Consider the following 26,967-nt stretch of genomic DNA (forward strand, 5'->3'; position numbering starts at 1 on the left):
TCGACCTCATAGATATGTACAGAACACTCCGCCCAACAGGAGTCAAGTATACTTTCTTTTCTAGTGCACATGGAACATTGTCTAGAATAGACCACATATTATACCATAAAGCGAGCCTTAACAGACTCCAAAACATAGAGATATTACAAAGCATCTTCTCTGACCATAAAGCCATAAAACTAGAAATCAGTCATGGGGAAAATAAGTCAAACACATGGAAACCGAACAACACCTTGCTCAAAAACAATTGGATTATAGAAGAAATTAGCGACAGAATAAAGAAATTCATAGAATCATATGAGAATGAAAACACTTTGTATCAGAATGTTTTGGACATAGTTAAAAGCATTGCTCAGAGGCCAATTTATGGCAATAAATGCACACATCCAAAAAGGAAAAAGGGCTAAAATCAAAGAATTATCCCTACAACTTGAGTAAATAGAAAGAGAGCAACAAAAGAAACCCTTAGGCACCGGAAGAATGAAAATACTAAAAATTAGAGCCGAATTAAATGAAACAGAGAACAGAAAAACAACTGAAAGCATTAACAAGACCAAAAACTAGTTCTTTGAAAAGATTAACAAAATTGATAAACAATTGGCAAAGGAAAAACAGAAGACGAAGCAAAAAACCCGAATGAGAAATGAGATGGGCAATATCACAACAGACCCAACTGAAATTCAAGGAATCATAACAGAACCATAAAAGAATAGTATGAAAAATTGTATTCCAACAAATTTGAAAACCCAGAAGAAAAGGACAAATTTCTAGAAACACACTACCTACATAACTAACACAAAGAGAGGTAGAACAACTAAATAAACCCATAACAAAAAAAGAGATTGAAAAGATGATAAGAAAACTCCCAAGAAAAAAAGCCCTGGCCCTGATCACTTCACTGGAGAATTCTACCAAACTTTCAGAGAAGAGTTAACACCACTACTACTAAAGGTATTTCGGAGCATAGAAAAGGATGGAATACTCCCAAACTCATTCTATGAAGCCAGCACATCCCTGATACCAAAACCAGGTAAAGACACCACAAAAAAGAAAATTACAGACCTATACCCCTCATGAACTTAGATGCAAAAATCCTCAACAAAATTCTAGCCAATAGAATTCAACAACATATCAAAAAAAAAAAACAAAAACAATTCATCACGACCAAGTGGGATTCATACCAGGTATGCAGGGATGGTTTGACATTAGAAAAACAATCGATGTAATCCATCATATAAATAAAACAAAAGAGAAGAACCACATGAGCTTATCAATCGATGCAAAAAAGTCATTTGACAAAGTTCAGCACCCATTCATGATAAAAACTCTCTGCAAAATAGGAATAGAAGGAAAATTCCTCAACATAATAAAGGGCATTTATACAAAGCCAACAGCCAACATCATGCTAAATGGAGAGAGTCTGAAAGCATTCCCCCTGAGAACAGGAACCAGACAAGGATGCCCTTTATCACTATTCATATTCAACATTGTGTTGGATTTCCTAGCCAGGGCAGTTAAACTAGACAAAGAAATAAAGGGCATCTAGATTGGTAAGGAAGAAGTAAAAGTATCTCTGTTTGCAGATGACATGATCTGAGACACAGAAAACCCTAAAGAATCCTCAAGAAAACTACTGAAACTAATAGAAAAGTTTAGCAGAGTATCAGAATACAAGATAAACATACATAAATCAGTTGGATTCCTCTACACCAAGAAAGAGAACGTCAAAGAGGAAATCACCAAATCAATACCATTTACAACAGCCCCTGAAAGGATAAAATACTGAGGAATACATCTAATCAGAGATGTAAAAGACCTATACAAAGAAAAACTACAAGACGCTACTGCAAGGAACCAAAAGAGACCTACATAAGTGGAAAAACACCTTGCTCTTGGGATAGGAAGACTCAACAATGTAAAAAAGTTTATTCTACCCAAAGCAATCTACAGATACAATGCAATCCCGATCCAAATACCAATGACATTTTTTAATAAGATGGAGAAACAAATCACCAACTTCATATGGAAGGGAAAGAGGCACTGGATAAGTAAAGTATTATTGAAAAAGAAGAACAAAGTGGGAGGCCTCATACTGCCTGATTTTAGAACCTATTATACTACCACAGTAGTCAAAACAGCCTGGTACTGGTACAACAACAGATATATAGACCAATGGAATAGAATTGAGAATTGAGACAGAAATCCATCCACATATGAGCAGCTGGTATTTGACTAAGGCCCACAGTCCATTAAATGGGGAAAAGGTAGTCTCTTTAACAAATGGTGCTGGCAGAACTGGATATCCACCTGCAAAAAAGTGAAACAACATGCATACCTCACACCATGCACAAAAACTAACTCGAAATGCACCAAAGACCTAAACATAAAATCTAAAACAATAGAGATCATGGAAGAAAAAATAGAGATGAGGCTAGGAGCCCCAATACATGGCATAAACAGTGTATGAAACATAACTAATATTTGGAAACTCTATGGGGCAGTCCTACTCTGTCCTATAGGATTGCTATGAGTCGGAATTGACTCTACGGCACTGGGTTACCAGAAAGGAAACTAGATAACTGGGAGCTCCTAAAAATCAAACACCTATGTTTATCCAAACACTTCACCAAAAGATTAAAAAGATTACCTACAGACTGGGAAAAAGTTTTTAACTAGGAGATTTCCGATCAGTGTCTGATCTCTAAAATCTACATGATACTGCAAAAGCTCAACAACAAAAAGACAAATAACCCAATTAAAAAATGGGCAAAGGACATGAACAGGCATTTCACCAAAGAAGACATTTGGGCAACTAACAGATACATGAGGATATGGTCACGATCATTAGAGAAATGCAGATCAAAACTACAATGAGATTCCATCTCACTCCAACAAGGCTGGCATTAATCCAAAAAACAGAAAATAATAAATACTGGAGAGGTTGTGGAGAGACTGGAACACTTATACACTGCTGGTGGGAATGTAAAATGGTACTACCACTTTGGAAATCAATTTGGCACTTCCTTCAAAAGCTAGAAATAGAACTACTATAAGATCCAACAATCCCACTTCTTGGAATGTATCCTAGAGAAAAAAGAGCCTTTACACGAACAGATACATGTACACCCATGTTCATTGCAGCACTACTTACAATAGCAAAAAGATGGATCAACCAAGGTGCCCATCAAGGGATGAATGGATAAAGATTAAGAACAATGATGAATCTGTGAAACATCTCATAACATGGATGAATCTGGAAGATATTATGCTGCATGAAATTAGTCAGTTGCAAAAGGACAAATATTGTATGAGACCACTATAATAAGAACTCTAGATAAAGTTTAAACACAGAAGAAAATATTCTTTGATGGTTACGAGAGTGGGGAGGGAGGGAGACGGGTATTCACTAATTAGATTAAAAAAAAAATTAGATAGTAAAAAAAAAAATAGTAGATAGGAACTATTTTAGGTGAAGGGAAAGATAACACATGATACAGAAGAGGTCAGCACAACTGGACTAAACCAAAAGTAAGATGTTTCCTGAATACAACCAAACACTTCGAAGTCCAGAGTAGCAGGGATGGGGGTTTGGGGACCATGGTTTCAGGGGACATCTAGGTCAATTGGCATAACAAAATGTATTAAGAAACCATTCTGCATCCCACTTTGGTGAGAGGCAACTGGGGTCTTAAACTCTAGAAAGTGGCCATCTAAGATGCATCAATTGGTCTCAACCCACCTGGACCAAAAGAGAATTAAGAACACAAAAGACATATGGTGAAGATGAGCCCAAGAGACAGAAAGGGCCACATAGACCAGTGACAACATCAGCCTGAGACCAGAAAAACTAAATGATGCCTGGCTACCACTGATCACTGCCCTGACAGGTAACACAACAGAGAATCCCTGATGCAGCAGGAGAACAGTGGGATGCAGATCTCAAATTCTCATAAAAAGACCAGGCTTAATGGTCTGACTGAGACTATAGGGACCCTGGAGGTCTTGGTCCCCGGACTCTTTGTTAGCCCAAGACTGGAACCATTCCCAAAGCCAACTCTTCAGACAGGTATTGGACTGGACTATCAGACAGATAATGGTAATGGTGAGGAGTGAGCTTCTTGGCTCAGGTAGATACATGAGACTATGTGGGCAACTTCTGTCTGGTGGTGAGATGAGAAGGAAGAGGGTGACAGGAGCTGGTTGAATGGACACAGGGAATACAGGGAGGAGAGGAGGAATGTGCTGTCTCATTAGGGGGAGAGAAGCTAGGAGTACATAGCAAGGTGTGTGTAACTTTTTGTATGAGAGACTGACTTGATTTGTAAACTTTCACTTAAAGCACAATAAAAAAAAGAATAGATTTGATGCATTGAACACTAATGACCAAAGACCAGACAAGCTGTGGAATGACATCATAACTGAAGAAACCAAGAGATCATTAAAAAGACAGGAAAGAAAGAAAAGACTAAAATGAATATCAGAAGAGACTCAGACTCGCTCTTGAACATCGGGTAGCTAAACAGAAAGGAAGAAATGAGGAAGTCAAAGAGCTGAACAGAGGATTTCAAAGGGCAGCTCTAGAAGACAAAGTAAAGTATTATAATGACATGTGCAAACACCTGGAATTAGAAAAACAAAAAGGAAGAACACGTTTGGCATTTCTCAGGCTGAAAGAACTGAAGAAAAAGTTCAAGCCTCGAGTCACAATACTGAAGGATTCTATGAGCAAAATACTGAACAAGGCAGGAAGCATCAAAAGAAGATGGAAGGAATACACAGAGTCACTGTACCAAAAAGAATTGGTCGATATTCAACCACTTCAGGAGAGAGAACTTCAGGAGGTAACATATAATCAAGAAGCAATGGTATTGAAAGAAGTCCAAGCTGCACTGAAGACATTGGTGAAAAACAAGGCTCCAGGAATGGACGGAATACCAATTGAGATGCTTCAACAAACAGATGCAGTGCTGGCTGGAAGTGCTCACTTGTCCTATGCCAAGGAATATGGAAGACAGCTACCTGGCCAATCGACTGGAAAAGATCCATATTTATGCCTATTCCAAAGAAAGGTGACCGAACTGAATGTGGGAATTATCAAACAGTATCAGTAATATAACACATACATAAAATTTTGCTGAAGATCATTTAAAAGTGCTTACAGCTTAACTACTTATGTACCTTTCATGTACCAAGCACACTTGATCAATACAAAAACTGGTTTCCTTGTGTCTTGTGAGTGCTTTAAGTTTAAGGGAAAAGAATTAGAAGGGAGATCACATATGAAAACAAAACAAAAAGAGCATGTTGTCCAGTGAGATGCCTCAAGAGCAATAACGACAAAAGGCATTATAGGTCAGTGTTGAATTTTGGAGCTGTTCTCACTTGAACCTATCTCACTTAAAGTGAATAAAAACTGGCCTCCAAAATCCATATTGCTAATGAATAAAATCCTTTTACTCTACTAGACCCCCCCCCAAAAAAAAAGAATGATCCAAAATTTAGGTGATAGTCTGGTGTGGTTTCTCCAAATTATAGCTGTTGGATACACCCTTAATACTAATTTTGGGGCATCCATTGGAGAATAGCAGAAAAAAGGGACTTTACAGAGAGTCTGAAATTTATTCTCCTACCCTGGGCCTGTGATCAAAGGATTTGTGCATGCCATAGTTAGTTAGATGAGCTCTGGCTGCTGTACAATTTAGTTCAATATACATTCAATTTTATTCCTTAAATTCTAAGGAAATATAAAAAACACCAGTGGGTGCAGGAAGTCTGGAGGACTAGAGAAAAAAAAAGCATAAAAAGTATCAGGGAACTAAGCAATAATTTGCAGAAACCATGCCAGACTACCACATACAACCCTGAAGTCAGTTTGATAGCTGATACAGCTGTAAACTTCTTTGTTCTGATTACTTCACTGAAGAGAAGTATGGTTTTTCTCATTTCTGACAAGGGCCCTGATGATAAACAAACTGATCCTCTTCTCTGAAACTTAACTCTTGCTGTGCACTGTTAACGCACAAGGCTACAAAAAAGTAGATTGAAGTTCAGCACTCAGAGGCCCGTAAATATTTGCCTTTGTTCTAGAGTCTCTGTGTGGTATAAATGGTTAATGCTCTTGGCTGCTAACTGAAAGGCTGGTGGTTTGAGTCTACCCAGAGGCATCTCAGAAGAAAGGCCTGGCAATCTACTTCCAAAAAACCAGCCATTGAAAACCCTGTGGAACACATTTCTGCTCTGACACACATGGAGTCACCATGAGTTGGAGTCCATTCCAAGGTAACTGGTGGTGGTAGTGGCCTTGGTTCTGGAAAGTATGAGTGAGGACCTAAAAGCATGGGTGAGGGCCTGAAGGATATCTCAGGAACTACTGAGAAAGAAGAAGGGAAGCGGACTGTGTTTGGGACAAGTGTTGGAGCCAGGGATATTGACATTCTTGTCTTACTTACCATTTGGCCCAAAGCTTCAGGCAGGAGTTTTCAAAGGGTTTCAGACATCTTGTTAACTTTTTACCCAAGAGCCTTTTCAGTAAGGGGTAAGCCAGGATAAAGAGCACCAAACAAGTGAGGATGAACAAGGCCAGTGCCCTCTGGAAATCCAAAATGCAAGCTTCCAGGAGGTAGGCAGCATATGCTAAAAAGAGATGATGGATTATACGGATTAGCAAGGTAGAGCTTCTGAGGGGCAAATGAAACTCCAGTCATGAACATCTGGGACTTAGAGCAAGAATAACCCTCCAGAGGCGTTGCTACCCAGTCCTAATTATCAGACTGAGCTGCAATTTTCAAGGCTAGGATAGATGTCTAAATGTTCTCTTCTTGAGGCTTTCCAAGGAGAGCCCTTACTTTGGTGATTGAATATTTTCACTTGTCGTAATGATATCTCACCCCTTCTATTTTAGCTGATATTCTTTTTCTGCACCCTGGAGTGGATTTGATTAGCATCCACCATTAGACTCTTCAAAAGTCAGTCATCTTTTCTCCAAACTTTATAACCCATCATTTTAACATTTCCTTTTGAGCAAAGCCATGTGGTAAAAAATGTGGTAAACAAGGTTACCACTAAGGATGCACAGCCACATGGTTCTCACCCATGGTTCCTTGACTCCCGACAAAAATATCATTTTTGTTCTCACCACCCCAGCTGACTCTACTGTTGACATCGATTCCATACATCATTAACAGTATATTTTAAACAGAGTTTTGCTGTCTTTTTAAAATATTTCGTATCATTGATTTTACTAGGAAACTAGCAAATAAGTAATGTACAACACTGGCTTCTCTTACAAAGTCTACAAGAAAAATGCCCTGTATAAATGAAGATACTAAAAGAGATAAGCCTGTATTTGCTGAAATATTTAAGTCGATTAAATTGTTCTCTTTTGAAAAATAGCTTATCCTCATTTTACCTATTCCTGGAAGTGCAACTCAGTAAAGTATATTTTACCTTCAAGTAATTAACCATACATCAAATAGCCCTTTGGGTCAGTTTGTGAAGAAAATTATTTTCTACATGGTAATCATTTTAATCATCTTGACAGGAAGCAATATTTCTAAAATGATTGTGTTTCTCACTTGCTTACATTCTCAATATCTCACCTAAATACAACAGGCCCATCAGGATTCTCTTGAACAAGCTGGCAAGCGTCTTGCAGAAATGTCTCATCTTGATGAAAGGTTGTCGGTTCCTCCTGAGAAGAACCCAAAAGTTAAGATACAAAAATTACTCTGCACCATTTTTACCTATTCCTAGGACTTAGACTATCTGGCCCAAGGCAGAATTTGCTGTTAGCCAACAAAAAAATTATTTATCCAGGGGGAAGTTAGTTGGTGTCCCAGCAACTTCAAAAAGGCCAGACCAAACCTTAACGATGGGCAGCAGGTCTAAAAAAAACCCCACCCAGTCTGGACCAGCAGTATCCTTAGTAATCTACCACTGAAGCGAACACTGGTCATGTCAGGGAGAGACTCCTGGGTCTTACTCCTTCCCCGGTTCTCAAGGGACAGTGGTTTGCTCAGTTTTCATATTCATAAAGGAGTCTGTATTAGGCTGGGTTCTCTAGAGAAGCAAAACCAGTAACGTGTATAAATATATAGAGAGAGATTTAAATCAAGGAAACAGCTCACAGGATTGCAGAGGTTGGAATGTCCCAAGTCCGCGGATCCAATTCACTGAGCCGCAGAAGCTGGTGAACCCAAGATTGGTCAGTTGGCAAGCAGAGCTCCCACTCACAGGCTGTGAAGGTCAGGAATCCCAAGATCGTCAGGCAAGGCCACAAGGTTCCTCTTGATTCATGTCGCTGCAGCAGCAGGGGAACCCAAGATTGGTAGGTTGGGGAGCAGGACATATCATATGAAGCTTGGAGCAAGAGCACAGACTTTCAGTGTTGCTTTATGAATCAAGACATAAATGTAGGAGTGAGAAGAGAAGACCACGGACAGAACCCTGAAAAATAACAGAAAAGAAAAGAAAAAGCATCCAGAGAGACAGGAGAATGAGGAAGGTGTAGTGTCATGAAAATCAATAGATGAGCTCCAAAAAAGAAAATTGTTAAAAGCCGCATGCTGCAGAGATGCCAAATGAGATACAAATTGGAAAGTGTGTGTATATTGGACCTGATAATTAGGTTTCATTGTTCACTCTAGTGAGGGCATTTCAGTTGAGCAAAAAACACCAAAACCAAATCCATTGCTGCCGAGTCGATTCTGACTCATAGCAACCCTATTCAGTTGATCAGTGGTTGTGAAAATTAGATTGCACCGGGCTGAGGACTGAATGGGAGGTGAGACTACAGAAGTAAATCTCTCTTTTCCAAGAAACTTGGCCACAAAGGAAAAAGGTATCACAATGTAGAGGTAAAGTTGATCTCTTTTGTTTGTTTATTGTAAGAAGAAACTTCAGTATGCTTATAGACTGGGGAAGGATCTAATAGAAAAGGGATGATTAAAAATATAGAGAAAAGAAAGCCTGGTAGAAGGGGATGGAGAAGAATAGGATTAAAAAATGGGTAAAGAGGTTGATTTCAGACTCAGGGAGAGTGGATAAACGAGGGATGAGAAAGATTCATGAAGGGGCAGATATAGTTAAGTTGGAGCATATGAAAAGATAACTTAGTGTTTCAACAAAATAATAATGATAGTGTAGTGTGGAGTTTAAAATATATGTAGAAGTAAAATGTATAACCACAATAGTACAAAGTCCTGGAGAGGAGATACAGAAGTATACAGTTGTATTCTTACATGTAATTCTTATACTATACATGAAATGGCATATCACTTGAAGGTAAACTGTGATAAACTAAAGATGTGTATTCTAAGTCTTAAAGCAACCACTAATATAACAAAACAAGTTACATCTAATAAGCCAGCAAAGAAAAAACGGAATTGTTAAAAATATTCAATTAATCTAAGAGAAAGCATAAAAAAGAAGATAAAGGGAACAAAGAACAGATGAGAAAAAACAAATAGCAAAATGGTAAGTTTAACCCTAACCATATCAATAATGACATTAAGTGTAAAAGGTCTAAACACCCTAATTAAAAAGAGATTGTTAAATTGGAAAACTGCTTTTCATCTGAGAGAGAGAGAGGAAAAGAAAAAAGGATAAAGACAGAGCAAATTATAAGGTAATATTACAAGTGATATTGCTAGGATGGAAAAGGGAGTTAATGCCAAAAATACTTGATCTTCTCAGAAAGGAAGGATATTGAATAATATACCAATTAGCAGTGTAGATGGGAGAGCAGAATTGGTAAATGGAATTGGAAGCATGAGGAAAATGTTGCTGTTGTTACGCACTGTTGAGTCAGTTCCAACTCATAGTTAAGCCTCCACCCAAAAACAAGAAAAGAAAAAAAAAAAAAAAAAACCCATTGCAGTCGAGTCGATTCTGACTCATAGAGACCCTATCAGACAGAGTAGAACTGCCCCGTAGGGTTTCCAAGGAGCACCTGGTAGATTCGAACTGCCAACCTCTTGATTAGCAGCTGTAGCTATTAACCACTGTGCCACCAGGGTTTCTAGATATTGACCCTATGTATAACAAAATGAAATGCTGTCTGGTCCTATGCCATCCTCACAACAGTAAGATACATTTGAGCCCATTGTTGCAGCCACTGTGTTAATCCATCTCCTTGAGGGTCTTCCTCTTTTTCCTGACCCTCTGCGAAGCATGATATGTGTCTTAGTTGCATGATATCTATCTTAATTACCTAGTGCTGCTATAACAGAAATACCATAAATGAATGGCTTTAATAAACAGAAATTTATATTCTCACAGTATAGGAGGTTAGAAGTCTGAATTCAGGGTGCTGGCTCTAGGGGGAGGCTTTCTCTCCCTGTTGGCTCTGGAGGAAGGTCCTTGTCTCTTTGAGCTTCTGCTCCTGGGCAATCTACACGTGGCTTGGCATCTCTCTTCCCCCATCTCTGCTAACTTGCTTGTTTAATCTCTTTTATAATGAAGAGCCCTGGTGGTGCAGTGGTTAACTGAAAGGTCAGCAGTTCGAACCACCAGCCATTCTTCAGGAGAAAGATATGGCGGTCTGCTTCTGTGAAGATTACAGCTCTGCCCTAATGGGTCACTATGAGTCGGAATTGACTCAATAGCAATGGGTTCAGTTTGGTTTTATATCTCAAAATAGATTGACTCAAGACACTTCCTACACTAATCCTGCCTCATTAACATAACAAAGACAACCCTAAAATCAAACCAAACCCACAGCTGTTGAGTTGATGGAGACTCTTTAGGACAAAGTAGACCTGCCTCATTGGGTTTCCTAGGCTGTAATCTTTATGGGAGCAGATCCCCCAGGTCTTTTCTCCTGAGAAGCAGCTGGCGAGTTAGAACTGCTGACCTTTTGGTTAGCAGCTGAGCGCTTAACCATTTCGATTCTCAAATGGGATTATAATCACAGGCATAGAGGCTAAGAATTACAGCACATATTCTTGGGAGACACAATTCAATCCATAACATTCCACCCTTTGGCCCCCCAAAACTCATGTGTTTCCCACATGCAAAACACATTCACCCCATCACATCATCCCAAAAGTCTTAAATCCACTCCAAGTCCAAAGTCTCATCTTTTGAATCATCTAAATCAAATATGGGTGAGACTTTAGGCATATTCCAATCTGGGTCAAAATTCCTTTTCATCTGTGAACTTCTGAAATCTGGATTACAAATTATCTGTTTCCAAAGTACAATGGTGGAAAAGGCACAAGGTAGACATTTTTATTACAAATGGGAGAAATTGGAGGGAAAGAAGGGATAACAGGCATCAAGCAAGTCCAAAACCCAGCAGAACAATTTACATTAACTCTCAAGGCTTGAAAATAATCCTCTCTCCCCTGAAACCATCTAGGCAGTGGCCCTGTCCTCCAGACTCTGGGTGTTGGCCATGCTCTCTGGATTCTAGCCGAAGGCCATTCAGCCCTGGCTTCAGCTCTGCCTTCCAGGGCCACTGGGATGGCAACGCTGCTCCCTTGGCTTTGGGCAGCCCCATTCTCTAGTCCATCTGAGTGGCAATCCCACCCTGTCAGTCCCATTCTTCTGCCCCTTGGGCATGGCAGCACCACCGCTTCAGCTTTGGGCAACAGTCCCATCCTCTTGGCTAAACTGTATGGCAGCCCCACAGTCCAAACCCAAGGATTAGGGAAGTTGGGGAAGATCTCACTTTTTGAAACCTAGGAGCCCGTGGCTCTACCCTTTGACTCCCCAGAGACCATGGTCCCACCCTTTGAGACAGAGGCAGCTCTGCTTCCCATGCTCTTTCCAGCAGTTCAGCTGATCTCCATGCCACTCCAGGGGTGGTTCTTTTCTTTTCGGAGAACAACAGATGTAGCTCCTTTGGTATGTTTCCTGCCTATAGAATTCCAAGAGGCAGACATCATTCTCTCCTTTTGTTCTCTCTCTATCCCCTTCGGTCTAAGCTGATAGGTTTTCTACTGTGGTAGTTGGTTAGATCCATCAGCCACAGGCTTACTATCCTTAGGAGATTGTATAGCCATGTCCTCGGTGAAAATTCTAGGACACTTGTCCTTAGTTTGTACAACAGAATTTTCCAAATCTTTTTAAGTTTTGTTTTCATTTTGCACAGTTTATTTTTAAGTCCATCTCTTTTCTCTCACATTTTACTATAAGCAGCAAGGAGAAACCATGTGGCCCCTTTAAAATCACGCTTAGAAATCTTATCAGCTAGATATCCAAGTTCATCACTTACAAGTTCTACCTTCCACCAAACATTTGAACATAATTTAGACAAGTTCTTTGCCACTGCATAAAAAGCATTGCCCTTTCTCTATTGTCCAAACATATGTTCATCATTTTCTTTTAAAGCCTCACCAGCAGCACATTTTTTTACACTTCTTTTTATAATAATATTTTATTGAGTTTTTGGTGAAAGTTTACATAGCAAGTTACTTTCTCATTTTACAATTTCCATACAAATTGTTCAGTGACATTAGTTACATTTATCACGGTGTGTCAACATTCTCTTTGTGTTCTGTTTTGTTCCCTCTCCAGTACTCTAGTTTCCCAGTCCCCTTATCTTCTCATCTTTGCTTTTCAGAAGTTGTTGACCTGATTTTACATTTAATAAGCAGAAACATATTAAATGTCCACGTTTCTAGTAATGTTCTGTTGCTGGAGCCATATGTATTCTTTAAGACAATAGAGACTTTCTCTATAACTCTCCTCACTTTCTTCTGAACCCTCACTAGAATTGCCTTTGGTGTCCACAATTCTACCAACAGTCTCTTCAGGGCATTCTAGGCTTTTACTATTAGATGCCCTAAAACTCTTCCAGCCTCTACCCATTGTCCAACTCCAAAACCACTTCCCCATTTTCAGGTATCTGTTAGAGCAGCACTCCCACTTCTCAGTACCAAATTCTGTCTTAGTGATCTAGTGCTGCTATAACAGGAACGCCATAAATGGATGGTTTTAACAAACAGAAATTAATTTTCTCACAGTTGAGGAGGATAGAAGTCTGAATTCAGGATGCCAGCTCTAGGGGGAGGCTTTTTCTGTCAGCTCAGGAGGAAGGTCCTTGTCTCTTTTGAGCTCCTGCTCCTGGGCAATCTTCATGTGGCTTGGCATCTCTCTTCACTCATCTCTACTCTCTTTGTTTAGTCTTTTTTATATGTCAAAAGAGTTTGACTCAAAATACATCCTACACTAATCTTGCCTCATTAACATAACAAAGATAGCTCATTCCCAAATGGAATTATAACCACAAGCATAGAGGTTAGGATTTACAACACATATTTCTGAAGAACATAATTCAATCCATAACATCTTTTTCTTTACCTTCTGTTTCCTGGTTCCTGGGAGATCTCCATGAGGCTTGGCATCCATCTTCCCTCAACTTTGCCTTCTCTGCTGGTTTGTTTATCTCTTTTGTATCTCAAAAGAGATTGATTCAAGATATATCCTACTCTAATCCTACCTCATTAACATAACAAAGACACTCATTCCCAAAAGGAATTATAATAACAAACATAGAGGTTAGGATTTACAACACACGATGTCCTTCAGGGACTGGTCTCTCCTGATGAGTACAATGTAAGTGAGATGAAGTCTCACCATCCTCCCTTCTAAGGAGCATGCTGGCTGTACTTCTTCCAAAACAGATTTGTTTGTTATTTTGGCAGTCCATGATATATTCAATATTCTTCATCAACACCATAATTCAAATGTGACAATTCTTTGGCCTTCCTTTTTCATTATCCAGCTTTCACATGCATATGAGGCGGTTGAAAATACCTTGGCTTGGGTCAGGTGGACCTTAGTCCTCAAAGTGACGTCTTTGCTCCTGAACACTTTAAAGAGGTCTTTTGCAGCAAATTTGCCTGGTGCAATATGCCTTTTGATCTCTTGACTGCTGCTTCCATGAGCATTGACTATAAAGTGAAATCCTTGATAACTTCAATATTTTCTCCATTTATCATGATGTTGCTTGTTGGTCCTGTTGTGAGGATTTTTGTTTCCTTTATGTTAAGATGTAATCCATACTGAAGGCTGCAGTATTTGACCTTTATCAGTAAGTGCTCAAATCCTCTTCACTTTCAGCAAATAAGATTGTGTCATCTGCATATTGCAGGTGTTAATGAGTCTTCCTCCAATACTGATGTTGTGTTTTTCTTCATGTAGTCAGCTTCTCAGATTATTTGCTTATGACCAAAGACCAGACGAACTGTGGGATGACATCAAGAACATCATACGTGAAGAAAACAGAAAGTTATTAAAAGGACAGGAAGAAAGAAAAGACCAAAATGGATGTCAGAAAATACTCGGAAACTTCCTCTTGAATGTAGAGTAGTTAAAACAAATAGAAGAAACGATGAAGTAAAGAAGCTGAAAAGATCTCAAAGGGTGGCTTGAGAAGTCAAAATAAAGTATTATAATGAAACATGCAAATACCTGGAGTTAGAAAAACAAAAGGGAAGAACAAGTTCAGTATTTCTCAAACTGAACGAACCAACGAAAAACTTCAAGCCTTGAGTTGCAATATTGAAGGGTTCTATGGGCAAAATATTGAATGATGCAAGAAGCATCAAAAGAAGATGGAACGAATACACAGAGTCACTGTACCAAAAAGAACTGGTAGACATTCAGTCATTTCAGGAGGTAGCATATGATCAAGAACCAATGGTGTTGAAGGAAGAAGTCCAAGCTCAGCTGAAGGCATTGGCAAAAAAACATGGCTCCAGGAATTGACAGAATACTAACTAAAATGCTTCAACAAACATATGCAATGCTGGAAGTGCTCAATCGACTATGCCAAGAAATATGGAAGACAACCCTGGCTGTAGCAAAGGAAAATGAAGAAAACCAAAGACAGAAGGAAAAGATTAGTCCAAAGGACTAATGGACCACAACTACCACGACTTCCACCAGACTGAGTCCAGAACAAGTAGATGGTGCCTGGCTACCAACACTGACTGCTCTGGCAAGGATCACAATAGAGGTTCCTGGACAAAGTGGGAGAAAAATGTAGAACAAAATTCAAATTCACACACACACACAAAAGGCCAGACTTGCTGCTCTGACAGAGAATGAAGAAACCACAAGCGTATGGCCCCCACACACAAAGCCACTCCTGATGTTCACACTTCAGCCAAAGGTTAGACAGGTCTATAGGGCAAATAATAACACACATGAGGAATGCACTTGATAGTTCAATCATGAACATTAGACTAAATGGGTGCACCATCCCAAAACCAAAGATGAGAAGGCAGGAAGTGACAGGAAAACTGGATGAATGGAAACAATGAACCCAGGGTAGAGAAGGTGAAAGTGTTGACACATCATGGGGTTGGAACCAATGTCACAAAACAATTTGTGCATTAATTGTTTAATAAGAAACTAATTTGCTCTGAAAACTTTCGCCTAAAGCACAATTAAAAGAAAAAAAAAGAAATATGGAAGACAGCTACCTGGCCAATAGACTGGAAGAGGTTCACATTCACGCCCATTCCAAAGAAAGGTGATCCAACAGAATGTGGAAATTATCGAATGATATCATTAATATCACATGCAAGCAAAATTTTAAAATGGCTACAGCCATACATAACAGGAAACTGCCAGAAATTCAAGTCGGATTCAGAAGAGGTGGTAAAATGAAGGATATCATTGCTTATGTCAGATGGATCTTGGCTGACAACAGAAAATCCCAGACTATGCAAAGGCATTCAACTGCATATAATAACAAATTATGGATAACATTGTGAAGAATGGAAATTCCAGAACACTCATTCGTGTTCATGCAGAACCTGTACATAGAACAAGAGGCAGCCATTTGAACAAAATAAAGGGATACCGTATGGTGTAAAATCAGAAATGGTGTGCACCAGGGTTGTATCCTTTCACCATATTTATTTAATTTGTATGAGGAGAATAGAAGTTTTAAAACAACTGCCAAAAGGAAATAAGCAAGTCCACAGGTGATGCTCTGAAATGCCAACCAGTGAAGAAGGCTAAGCAGTTGAGTTTTGGGCCAAAGTTCCACTTATCGTTGAAAGTTGTGATAACTTAACTGTGATCCATGTGAAGTTTAGGCTTACCCGAACAGAATTTAGAGCAAAGTTTATAGCAAACTATATTCAACAAGGTTTATTGCAAATTTAACCTGACATGATCATTATACTCTTTCCTGGTAATTAACCTGAACAGTAAACCATTCATGTAAACGAAAATTTTAACATGACTCAACTGTTCATTTCTGGGGTCAAGAATTGGAAGCAGAGGTATTTAGAAGACAAGGTAAGAAAAGGTGTATGACTCTTTCCCACCAGGGAACAAAAGCCCCTCTTGGCTGTCTTGACCCTTCTCCATCCATATCCAACTGTGGGGCTGGATGCTTCCCTGCCAAGCCAGCTACAAGACCCTAGCACTGCTATTCAGTGAAGCACAGCTGAGGGTCTTCGGGGGGTAGAGGGAGGAAAGGAGGCTCTCAAGGAGTCTAGTCTCCTTTACTCTTAACAGATACATCCCTTATTTTACATAAAAAGTTAGCCTTTCTAGCCTTAGACCCCTTGTTTACCTTTGTTTTCACTTCAGCAATTGCTAGTCCAATATCTTCTCAGCCTACTCTCTAACATCTTGGAAAAAACTGACCTTTTCACTCAGCAAAGCACATCCTCCAACTCTCAATCTCAGTTCTAAAATCTCAGTTCTACCTCCTGATAATTCAAAAGGGCCTTGCTCAACAATTCAATTATCTCATGCATAGGAGGCGACTGAAAACACCTTGGGCTTGGGTCAGGCGCACCTTAGTCTTCAAGGTGACATCTTTGATTTTCAACACTTTAGAGAGGTCTTTTACACCAGATTTGCCCAATGCAATATGTCTTTTGATTTCTTGACTGCTGCTTCCATGGGTGTTGGTTGTGGATCCAAGTAAAATGAAATCCTTGACAACTTCAATTTTTTCTCCATTTACCATGATACAGCTTATTGGACCAGTTGTGAGGATTTTTGTTTTCTTTATGTTGAACTGTAATCCATACTGAAGGCTGTGATCTTTGATCTTCATCATAAGTGCTTCAAGCCCTCTTCATTTTCAGCAAGCAAGGTGTTAATGAGTCTTCCTCCAATCCTGATGCCCTGTTCTTCTTCATATAGTCCAGCTTCTCAGATTATTTGCTCAGCACACACATTGAATAGGTATGGTGAAAGGATACAACCCTGACACACACCTTTCCTGATTTAAAGCATTCAGTATCCCCTTGTTCTGTTCGAACAACTGCCTCTTGGTCCAGGTAAATGTTTCTCAGGAGCACAATTAAATGTTCCAGAATTTCCATCATTTGCAATGCTATTCATAATTTGTTATGATTCACACAGTTGAATGCCTTTGCATAGTCAATAAAACACAAGTAAACATCTTTCTGGTATTCTCTGCTTTCAACCATGATTCATCTGATATCAGCAATGATAACCCTGATTCCACATCCTCGTCTAAATCCAGCTTGAATTTCTGTCAGTTCCTTGTTGATATACTGCTGTAGCCATTTTTGAATGATTTTCAGCAAAATTTTACTTGCTTGTGATATTAATGATATTGTTCAATAATTTGCGCATTAGGTTGGATCACTTTTCTTGGGAATAGGGATAAATATGGATCCCTTCCAGTCAATTGACGAGGTAGCTGTCTTCCAAATTTCTTGGCATAGATCAACGAGCACTTCCAGCGCAGCATCCATTTGTTGAAACATCTCAATTGGTATTCTGTCAAATCCTGGAGTCTTGTCTTTTGCCAATGCTTTCAGTGCAGCTTGGACTTCTTCCTTCAGTGTCATTGGTTCTTGATCATATTTTACCTCCTGAAATGGTTGAATGTCAACCAATTCTTTTTGGTATAATGGATCTCTGTATTCCTTCTATCTTCTTTTGAAGCTTCCTGCATCGTTTAATATTTTCCCTGTAGAATCCTTCAGTATTGCAACTTGAGGCTTGAATTTTTATTTCAGTTCATTCAGCTTGAGAAATGCTGAATGTATTCTTTCCTTTTGCTTTTCTAACTCCAGGTCTTTGCACATTTCAGCGTAATACTTTACTTTGTCTTCTTGAGCCACTCTTTGAAATCTCCTGTTCAACTCTTTTACTTCATCGTTTTTTTCCTTTTGCTTTAGCTTGACATTCAAGAGCAAGTTTCAGAGTCTCTTCTGATATCCATTTAGGCCTTTTCTTTCTCTTCTGTCCTTTTAATGACCTTTTGCTTTCTTCATGTATGATGTCCTTCCACAATTCATCTGTCTTCAGTTATTAGTGTTCAGTGTGTCAAATCTATTCTTGAGATGGTCTCTAAATTCAGGTGGGATATACTCAAGGCTGTACTTTGGCTCTCATGGACCTGTTCTAATTTTCTTCAGTTTCAACTTGAAAACTTGCATATGAGCAATTGATGGACTGATCCACAGTTGACCCCAGCTTTGTTTTGACTGATGATACTGAGATTTTCCATTATCTCTTTTCACAGATGTAGCCGATTTGATTCCTGTGCATTCCATCTGGCGAGGTCCACATACATAGTCACCGTTCATGTTAGTGAAAAAAGGTACTTGCAATGAAGAAGTCGTTGGTCTTGCAAAATTCTATCATGTGATCTCCGGCATCATTACTGTCACCAAGGCCGTATTTTCCAATTACTGATCTTTCTTCTTTGTTTCCAACTTCTGCGTTCCAATCACCAGTAATTATCAATGAATTCTGGTTGCATGTTTGATCAATTTCAGACTGCAGAAGTTGGTAAGACGCATCTACCACAGCTTCCACCAGACTGAGTCTGGTACAAGGAGATGGTGCCTGGCTACCACCACTGACTGTTCTGACAGGGATCACAATAGAGGGTCCTGGAGAGAGCTAGAGAAAAGTGTAGAACAAAATTCTAACTCAAAAAGAAAGACCAGACTTGCTGGCCAGACAGAGACTGGAGAAACCCTGAGAGTATGGCCCCTGGACAATCTTTCGGCTCAGTAATGAGGTCACTCCTGAGATTCACTCTTCAGCCAAAGATTGAACAGGTCCAAAACAAGACTAAAGAGGTGTACCAGCCCTGGGGCGGAGACTGGAAGGCAGGAGGGAACAGATAAGTTGACAATAGGGAACCCAGGGTTGATAAGGGAGAGTGTTGGCAGGTTATGGGATTGTTAACCAATGTCATAGAACAATGTGTGTACTAGTTGTTTGATGAGAAACTAGTTTGTTCTGTAAACCTTCATCTAAAGTTCAATTAAAAAAAGAGAGAAGTTGGTAAAAATCTTCAGTTTCTTCATCTTTGGCCTTAGTGGTTGGTGTGTAAATTTGAATAATAGTCATATCAACTGGTCTTCCTTGTAGGTATATGGATATTATTCTATCACTGACAGTGTCTGTCAGTTTGTTGTGCTGTGGGGGCTTGTGTGTTGCTGTGATGCTGGAAGCTATGCCACCGGTATTCAAATATCAGCAAGGTCAGCCACGGTGGACAGGTTTCAGCTGAGCTTCCAGACTAAGACAGAGTAGGAAGAAGGATCTGGTGGTCTACTTCTGAAAAGAATTAGCCAGTGAAAACCTTGTGGATAGTAGTGGAACATTGTCTGATATAGTGCCGGAGGATGGGCCCCTCAGGTTGGAAGGCACTCAAAATCCAACTGGGGAAGAGCTGCCTCCTCAAAGTAGAGTTGACCTTAATGACATGGATGGAGTCAAGCTTTTGGGACCTTCATTTGCTGATGTGGCATGACTTAAAAAGAGAAGAAACAGCTGCAAACATCCATTAATAATCAGAACCTGGAATGTTCCAAGCATGAATCTAGGAAAATTGGAAATTATCAGAAGTGAAATGGGATGCATAAACATATCCTAAGCATTAGTGAGCTGAAAAGGACTGGTATTGGTCCTTTTGAATTGGACAATCATGTGGTCTACTATTCTGGGAATGACAGCTTGGAGAGGAATGGCCTTGCATTCATTGTTAAAAAGAAGATTTCAAGATCTATCCTGAAGTACAATGCTGTCAGTGATAGGGATAAAACTACGAATCAATAATAGAAGAAAAACTGGCAATTCCACTAAGATGTGGAAATTAAACAATATACAGTTAAGCAACCAATAAGGCAAGGAAGAAATCATAAGGGAAATCAGAAAATAATTACAGACAAATTAAAACAAAAGAACAATATACCAAAAATCAGTGGAATACAGCAAAAGTCATCTTCAAAGGGAAATTTATAGCTATAAATGTCTACATTAAAAAAAAAAAAGAAAGAGCCCAGCTCTTTTACACCTTGAGAAACTAGAAAAGGAAGAGCAAAGCCAAAAGCAACCAGAAGGAAAAGAAGTAGAGCAGAGATAAACAAAACAGAGGATAAAAAAGTCAACAAAAATAGAAGTTGCTTTTTTTTTTAAAGAGCAGCAAAATTGACAAACCTCTAACTATACTAACAAAGGAAAAAAAGATGTTAGTAACTAAAATAAAAAATACAAGCAGCAGCATTACCACTGACCTTGCAGAAATTAGAAGAATTGGAAAAGAATACTATGAACAACTGTATTCCAACAAATTAAACAACCCAGAAGAAATGGATAAATTTTTAGAAACATACAAACAACCTAAACTGACTCAGAAGAAATAGAAAATCTTAACAGACCTATAACAAAGGAAGAGATTGAAACAGTAATCAAAAGACTTCCAACAAAGAAAACTTGGGGACCAAATAACTTATCTGACAAATTCTACCAAATATTTAAAGAATTAGTACCTATGCTTCTCAAACTCTTCCAAAAAATAGAGGAGAATGGAACACTGCCTAATTCATTTTATGAGACCAGTATTACTCAGATACCAAAGCTAAACGGACACTGTAAGAAAATTACAAACCAATATCCCTTATGAATATAGACACAAAAATCCTCAAAAAATCCTCAGACTGATCCTAGCAACATATTAAAAGGATTATACACCATGACCAAGTGAGTTTTATTCAGGAATGCAAGGGTGAGTCAGTATAAGAAAATCAACTGAGTTGGAAAAAATGTTTGGTAGACTCTATTAAAGCTATGCATACCCTATAAATCCTATGACACTATGATACAACAGTTCCTCTCTAAGGCATATACCCAATAGAAAGGTATACTTACATTTATGAAAAGACATGTATGTACAAGAATGCTCATAGCAACACTATTCATAATGGTCAAAAAGTGGAAATTAATTAAATTTCCAGCCATAGTAGAATAGATAAGGAAATTTGGGTACATTCTTACGATGAAATACTATACAGCAATTAAGAATTTAAAAGCTACAACACATGCCACGATACAGAAAAATCTCCTAAACATAATGTTAAGCAAACTAAGCCAGACACAAAAGAGCATATATGTTATGTTTCCATTTCTAGAACATTCAAAACTAGAAAAAATTAATCTATGATGCTAAAAGTCAGGATAGTAATTACCCTTGTGGAGGTTGTGACTGAAAAGGAACATAAAACAGTTTTTGGATACTGGTGATGTTCTGGTTCTTAATCTGGGTGATGGGCATATGGGTGTGTCATGGATTGAATTTTGTCCCCCCAAAATATGTGTCAACTTGTATTGTGAGATTGCCCTCCATTTTATGATCTGATGTGATTATCCTATGTGTTGTAAATCCTAACTTCTATGATGTTAATGAGGCAGGAGTAGAGGCAGTTTTGTTAATGAGGCAGGACTCAATCTACATGATTAAGTTGTATCTTGAGTCAATCTCTTTTGAGATATAAAAAAGAGAAGTGAGCAGAGAGCAGGAGGGACCTCGGTACCACCAAGTAAGAGAAGCCAGGAGTGGAGCAAGTCCTCTGAACCTGGGGTCCCTGCACTGAGAAGCTCCTAGTCCCTGGGGAAGTTTGGTAACTATGACCTTCCCCCAAAAGCCCACAGAGAGAGAAATCCTTCCCTGGAGCTTGTGCCCTGAATTCAGGCTTCTAGCCTTCTAAACTGTGAGAGAATAAATTTCTGTTTGTTAAAGTCATCAACTTGAGGTATTTCTGTTACAGCAGCACTAGATAATTGAGACAGGGTATATTTACTTTGTGAAAATTCATTCAGGGGCACACTTATGCTTATTTTTCTGTATATATGGTGTGTTTCATTTAAAAAGTACACTAATAAGGCAAAAAAATGGTGCCAATTAATTGTGAAATGCAATCAATTATAAGACATATCCCAAATTAACTGATACAAACATTAGAAAAATTGCATGTTAGAACCAAAGAAATATAAGTCAAGACAAAGAAATTATTTTATAGAATTACATAATTTTATAAAATAACCTTATTTTATAAAATTATATAATTTTATAATGTATAGGAGATAAAAGGATAAAATAATTGCGGATATAAAGAAGACATAAATAAACAGAGTTACAACATTCTCCTGATTGGAAAGACCAAAAAGATTAAAGATGACAATACTCTATAAATTAATACATACTCTTAATGCACTAAGAATTTCAGTCCCCATAGGAATATTTTCAGAATTTGGTAAGCTAATGAGACAGTTTATTTGAAGAATAAACCAACAACAACTCCAAAGAATGTTTTTGAAGAGACAACTAATGGAAATACTTGGCCTACCAAATCTTTAAGTGCATTGTAAACAATTAAGATATTTGTGCTAAATTCTGTATTTCTTCACAAATAACACGGCCACACATATAGCGCACAGAAATGATGAAATTAAGTAAAAGAGTTCTGGATAGCATACCCATACATACACCGTGCATTTCTCTTGACATTTCCATAATTGAATTTACCCATCCTCCCATATTACAGGTTAAGTCATCGTTCTGCTCATTTTCTTTCATTCTGTTCATTTTCTTTAATCTCTTGCTTATGTATATAAAAATAGTTTGGAAGTGTTACTTTTGTGGTTCGTCATGCATTCATATTCTTTAGTTTCAACATTGCCTCCTGTTGCTCCATTCACAAGAATGACAATGATATTTCAACAGGAAATTACAAAAGTTAAATTTTGTATATCACTTTTGATCTACCAGTAAACACTTTTGGCTTAAATTTCAAATAATATAAAATCAGTACCTATCGTAAGTGCAGTTTCCATGTGATTAGAAAAAGAAACTGAGTTCAGCGACATGTAAAAACAAATTGGCATAGTATGCTTACTTATGGGGGGGTTGTGTGGTTGGCAAAAAATGAGAATTATTTGTGAAAAAAGTGGTACACAGAACTGTGTCACTGAAATAAAAGATTCAAAAGTAGATTCAAACTATCACATTAACTTAATGAGTGCTAAACTTGAAGTAACATGACTGCGGAGAAAGCACTCACGATTTAATAACTATTGTTGGGAAATTAGGTAAGCATATGGAAAAGAATCATCTTAAAGCCACCCTTCATATTGCATCTATAAAGAATCCCAGATCATCAGAGTTAATCAAGCAAAAGAACAAGGAAAAAAAAAAAAAAAGAAAGAAATAGCATATTTAAAAACCAATACAGAACTAAAAAATATACACATGAAAAATTACTGATCTAATGTACTGTCAAATTATATAAGAATTTATTAACAACAAATATTTGTTGAATTTTGAATATTAATGGAATTTTTGAGCACATACTATGGGTAAAGCATTGTATCAGGCATTACAGGAGATAAAAGGATAAAATAGACAGAGATCCTGTCCTCAATGTGTTTACAGTCCAATATAGGGGATACAAAGTCTATAACACACTGCTGTCAAAATTTTAAGTGCTATAAGAGAAGATCACATAAAATAGTATAAAAGTTTGGAAGAAGGGACCTCTTAGGACTGGGGCTAGTGAGGTTGGAGAGGAGGAGCATTGGGAACAGTATCATGGGTGGGATTGCTCTTGAGTTGGAACTTAAAGTATATGTTGGATTTCAGCAGAAATACAGGGAATGACAAAAGACATTTCACTCAGAAGGAATGGTGTAAACTATGACATGTGGGCAGGAAATTAAAAGAGTTATATATATGGAAATCGACCAAAAAAAGTTGCTGCTGAGGTTGCTATGTACTACAAAACGCCTCATAGGATTTGGTTCTTTGGTTGGAGGTTTGGGGTCATGGTTTCATGGGACATCCAGGTTAACTTAGCCTAATAATGTGTTTAGTGCTTCTGTTCTATCTCCTAGTTCATTGTGTGGTGCCTAGAGTCTTAAAAGCTTTCAAGTGGCCGTCTAAGCACAGCAATTGGTCTCTCTTTGCCTGGAGCAACAGAGGAAGAAGGATAGTTAGGACTAGGAGAAGGAAATAGTATATGTGGCTAAGTGCCTCCCTGAACAACTGCCTCCTTTGTCATGAGACCAGAACTGGATGGTGTCTCATCATTACTGAACATTTTAATCAAAGATTCCATAGAAGACTCCTGATCAAAAGGGGTAAAATGCAGAACAGAATTTCAAATTCTCATGGACTTCAGCCTTTCTGGAGCCTTGAAGTTTGGATGAACCCCTGAAACTATTGCTCTGAGATAATCTTTAAACTTTAAACCAGTAATATCCGCTGAAAACCCAGTGCCGTCGAGTCGATTCTGACTCATAGTGACCCTATAGGACAGAGTAGAACTGCCCCATAGAGTTTCCAAGCAGTGCCCGGTCGATTCAAACTGCCGACCCTTTGGTTAGCAGCTGTAGTGCTTAGCCCATAGGGTTTCCAAATCCCCTGAAGTCTTCTTAAAACCAAACAATAGTTGAGCTTAACTAGAAAAAAATGTCTGTCTTGAGCATTATGTTCTTTTAAGATCCATCTATATGGGATCTGAGCCCTGGTGGTGCAGTGGTTAAGAGCTAGGCTGCTAACCAAAAGCTTGGCAGTTCGGATCTACCAGCCACTCCTTGGAAATCCTATGGGGCAGTTCTACTCTACCCTATAGGGTCACAATGAGTTGAAATTGAATCGATGGCAATGAGTTTATATGGGATCAAATTGACAACAGCAACCAGAAATATTGGATAAGCACCTTAGGGGGTAGTGAATTTATGTTAATGGGGGAGGAACACTCAGAAAAGGAGGGTGAGAATGGCTGCACAACTCAAAAAATGTAATCAATGCCACTGAATTGTACATGTACAATTGAATTGGTATATGTTTTGCTGTGTACATTCTCAACAACAAAATAAACCAAAATAAAAAGTCCTATATATTAGATAATGATATAGAATTCTTTTTAATTATCTTGGGTGTGATAATGACTTTGCAGCTTTTTAAGATAAATGTACTTGTTCTCAGAAAATGCAAACTAAAATATATAGAAGTGAAGTGTCATGTTGGCTGCTACTTACTTTGAAATGGTCCAGCTTAAAAAAAAAGTACAGCTAGATTAAATAAATGTAGCAAAATGTTAATAATTAGTTAATATAGGGAAAGGGAATACAGTTTTTCAGATACTATTCATACAACATTTCTGCAGATTTGAATTTTTTCTAAATAAAAAGAGAAAAAATGTCAGAAAAAAAGAATTATATATAAGGAACGATTGAGAGTTGACTCTGACTAGAGCATATGGTGGCATTATAAAGAGAATTGTAAGGGTTAATGTTGGAAAGTCAACTTGGGTACTAACTATGATGGTGGAGTGGGGAGAGGGGGCTGGGGGAAACATTTGAATGCCAGGCTATAGAGTTGGGCTTCATTCAGGAGCCAGTGTGGACCCATAGAGGCTTTCAAACAAGGAACTTCAGTCTCCTTTAGGCAGAAACTATATAGGACAGGCTAGCAGAATGTGGGGAGTATTAAAGATGGAAATTTATATGCGAGCTATTTTAGTAATCCAGAATAAAATAAAGGAAATGAGGTTCAAAATCCAGATTCTACTGTAGCTGGCAAAGAAGAAAAGTAAATCATACACAAATGAAGAAAGTAAATCAAATAGGGGGAAATGTGTAGTTTTATTAGAATTTAAAGAAATATGTTATAACTCTAAGTAATGATTTCACATCTATATAGCCAGTTACATTTTTTTCATATGGGAAAACGTTGCTGGTGAGATTTTTTGAGAACTGGACACAATTATACATCAGAGTTGTTAAGGTGCCAACAATTTGACAAAATATGCAAAGATCCTTTCAAGTGTTTGTTGGCTGCCGTCAAGTCTGTTCCAACTCATAGCAACCCTATAGGACAGAGTGGAACTGCCCCATAGAGTTTCCAAGGAGTGACTAGTGGATTTGAACTGCTGATCTTTTGGTTAGCAGCTGAGCTCTTAGCCACTACACTACCAGGGCTCCTTTCAAGTAAGTACTAGTATTTTTCCTGGTTTACAGGGTGAAAACTGAAGCTTATAGTAGTAACTTACCCAATAACTGGTAAGTGGTAGAGTCAGTGGTGCACAGAAGCCAGTTTGCACCAACTTGCAAGACCTGAATGTTGTTTTCGAAAATCGTGAGAGCCATTATTAAAAATTAAATTGCATAAACTTACAATTAAATAAATTGCATTAAAAACAAATGTAATAAATGCTCAAAACTCATAATTTTCTAATTATTTTACTATTATCTAGGCTCTTAAGGTTATTTACACCTCTTTATGTATATGGTAGAAATCTTATATAATGGTGTGCTATTGTGCATTTCTTCCCAACTCCTTGTTCAATGACATCCCATTGGTAACTTGAAATCAGCCACATTGGCCCAGGTTGTAGAGTGGTGAGCCACAAGGTGTTAGAGTTTCTGAGCAAAAGTACTTCATGTGCTCAAAGAGTTCAAGCCTGTGTAGGACCTGGGCAGTGAGTGTGCAAAGCCAACATTGACTGCTGCGTCACTACATATGTGGGGTTCGCTGACTTTTGGTGGCATACAAGACTGGAAAGCTGCCCTTGCAGGGGTGCCCTCTCAGCTTCTAGTGGTGATTTATAAATTTCACCCCAGTCTCCAAACCCTGGTTCAAGAACAGTAAGATGCTGGCTCTACCACTGGAGACATGCCTCCACCTTTCTGGGCCACAGAGCAAGGGGTCTAGATTAA

The 26,967-nt window shown here is 38.4% G+C and overlaps 1 protein-coding gene across 1 annotated transcript in view; it reads right to left on the reverse strand.

Moving 5' to 3' along the window:
* The window catches only part of LOC100676088 (sodium/nucleoside cotransporter 2-like), an 83,649-nt gene that overhangs the window by 26,538 nt on the left and 30,144 nt on the right, over positions 1-26,967 (reverse strand). The window contains 2 exon segments of the mRNA XM_003420542.2: positions 6,450-6,633; positions 7,599-7,690. Of these exon segments, the coding sequence (XP_003420590.1) occupies positions 6,450-6,633; positions 7,599-7,690 (276 nt within the window).

Source organism: Loxodonta africana, chromosome 12 (assembly GCF_030014295.1).
Source record: "Loxodonta africana isolate mLoxAfr1 chromosome 12, mLoxAfr1.hap2, whole genome shotgun sequence".
Taxonomy (NCBI): Eukaryota; Metazoa; Chordata; class Mammalia; order Proboscidea; family Elephantidae; genus Loxodonta; species Loxodonta africana.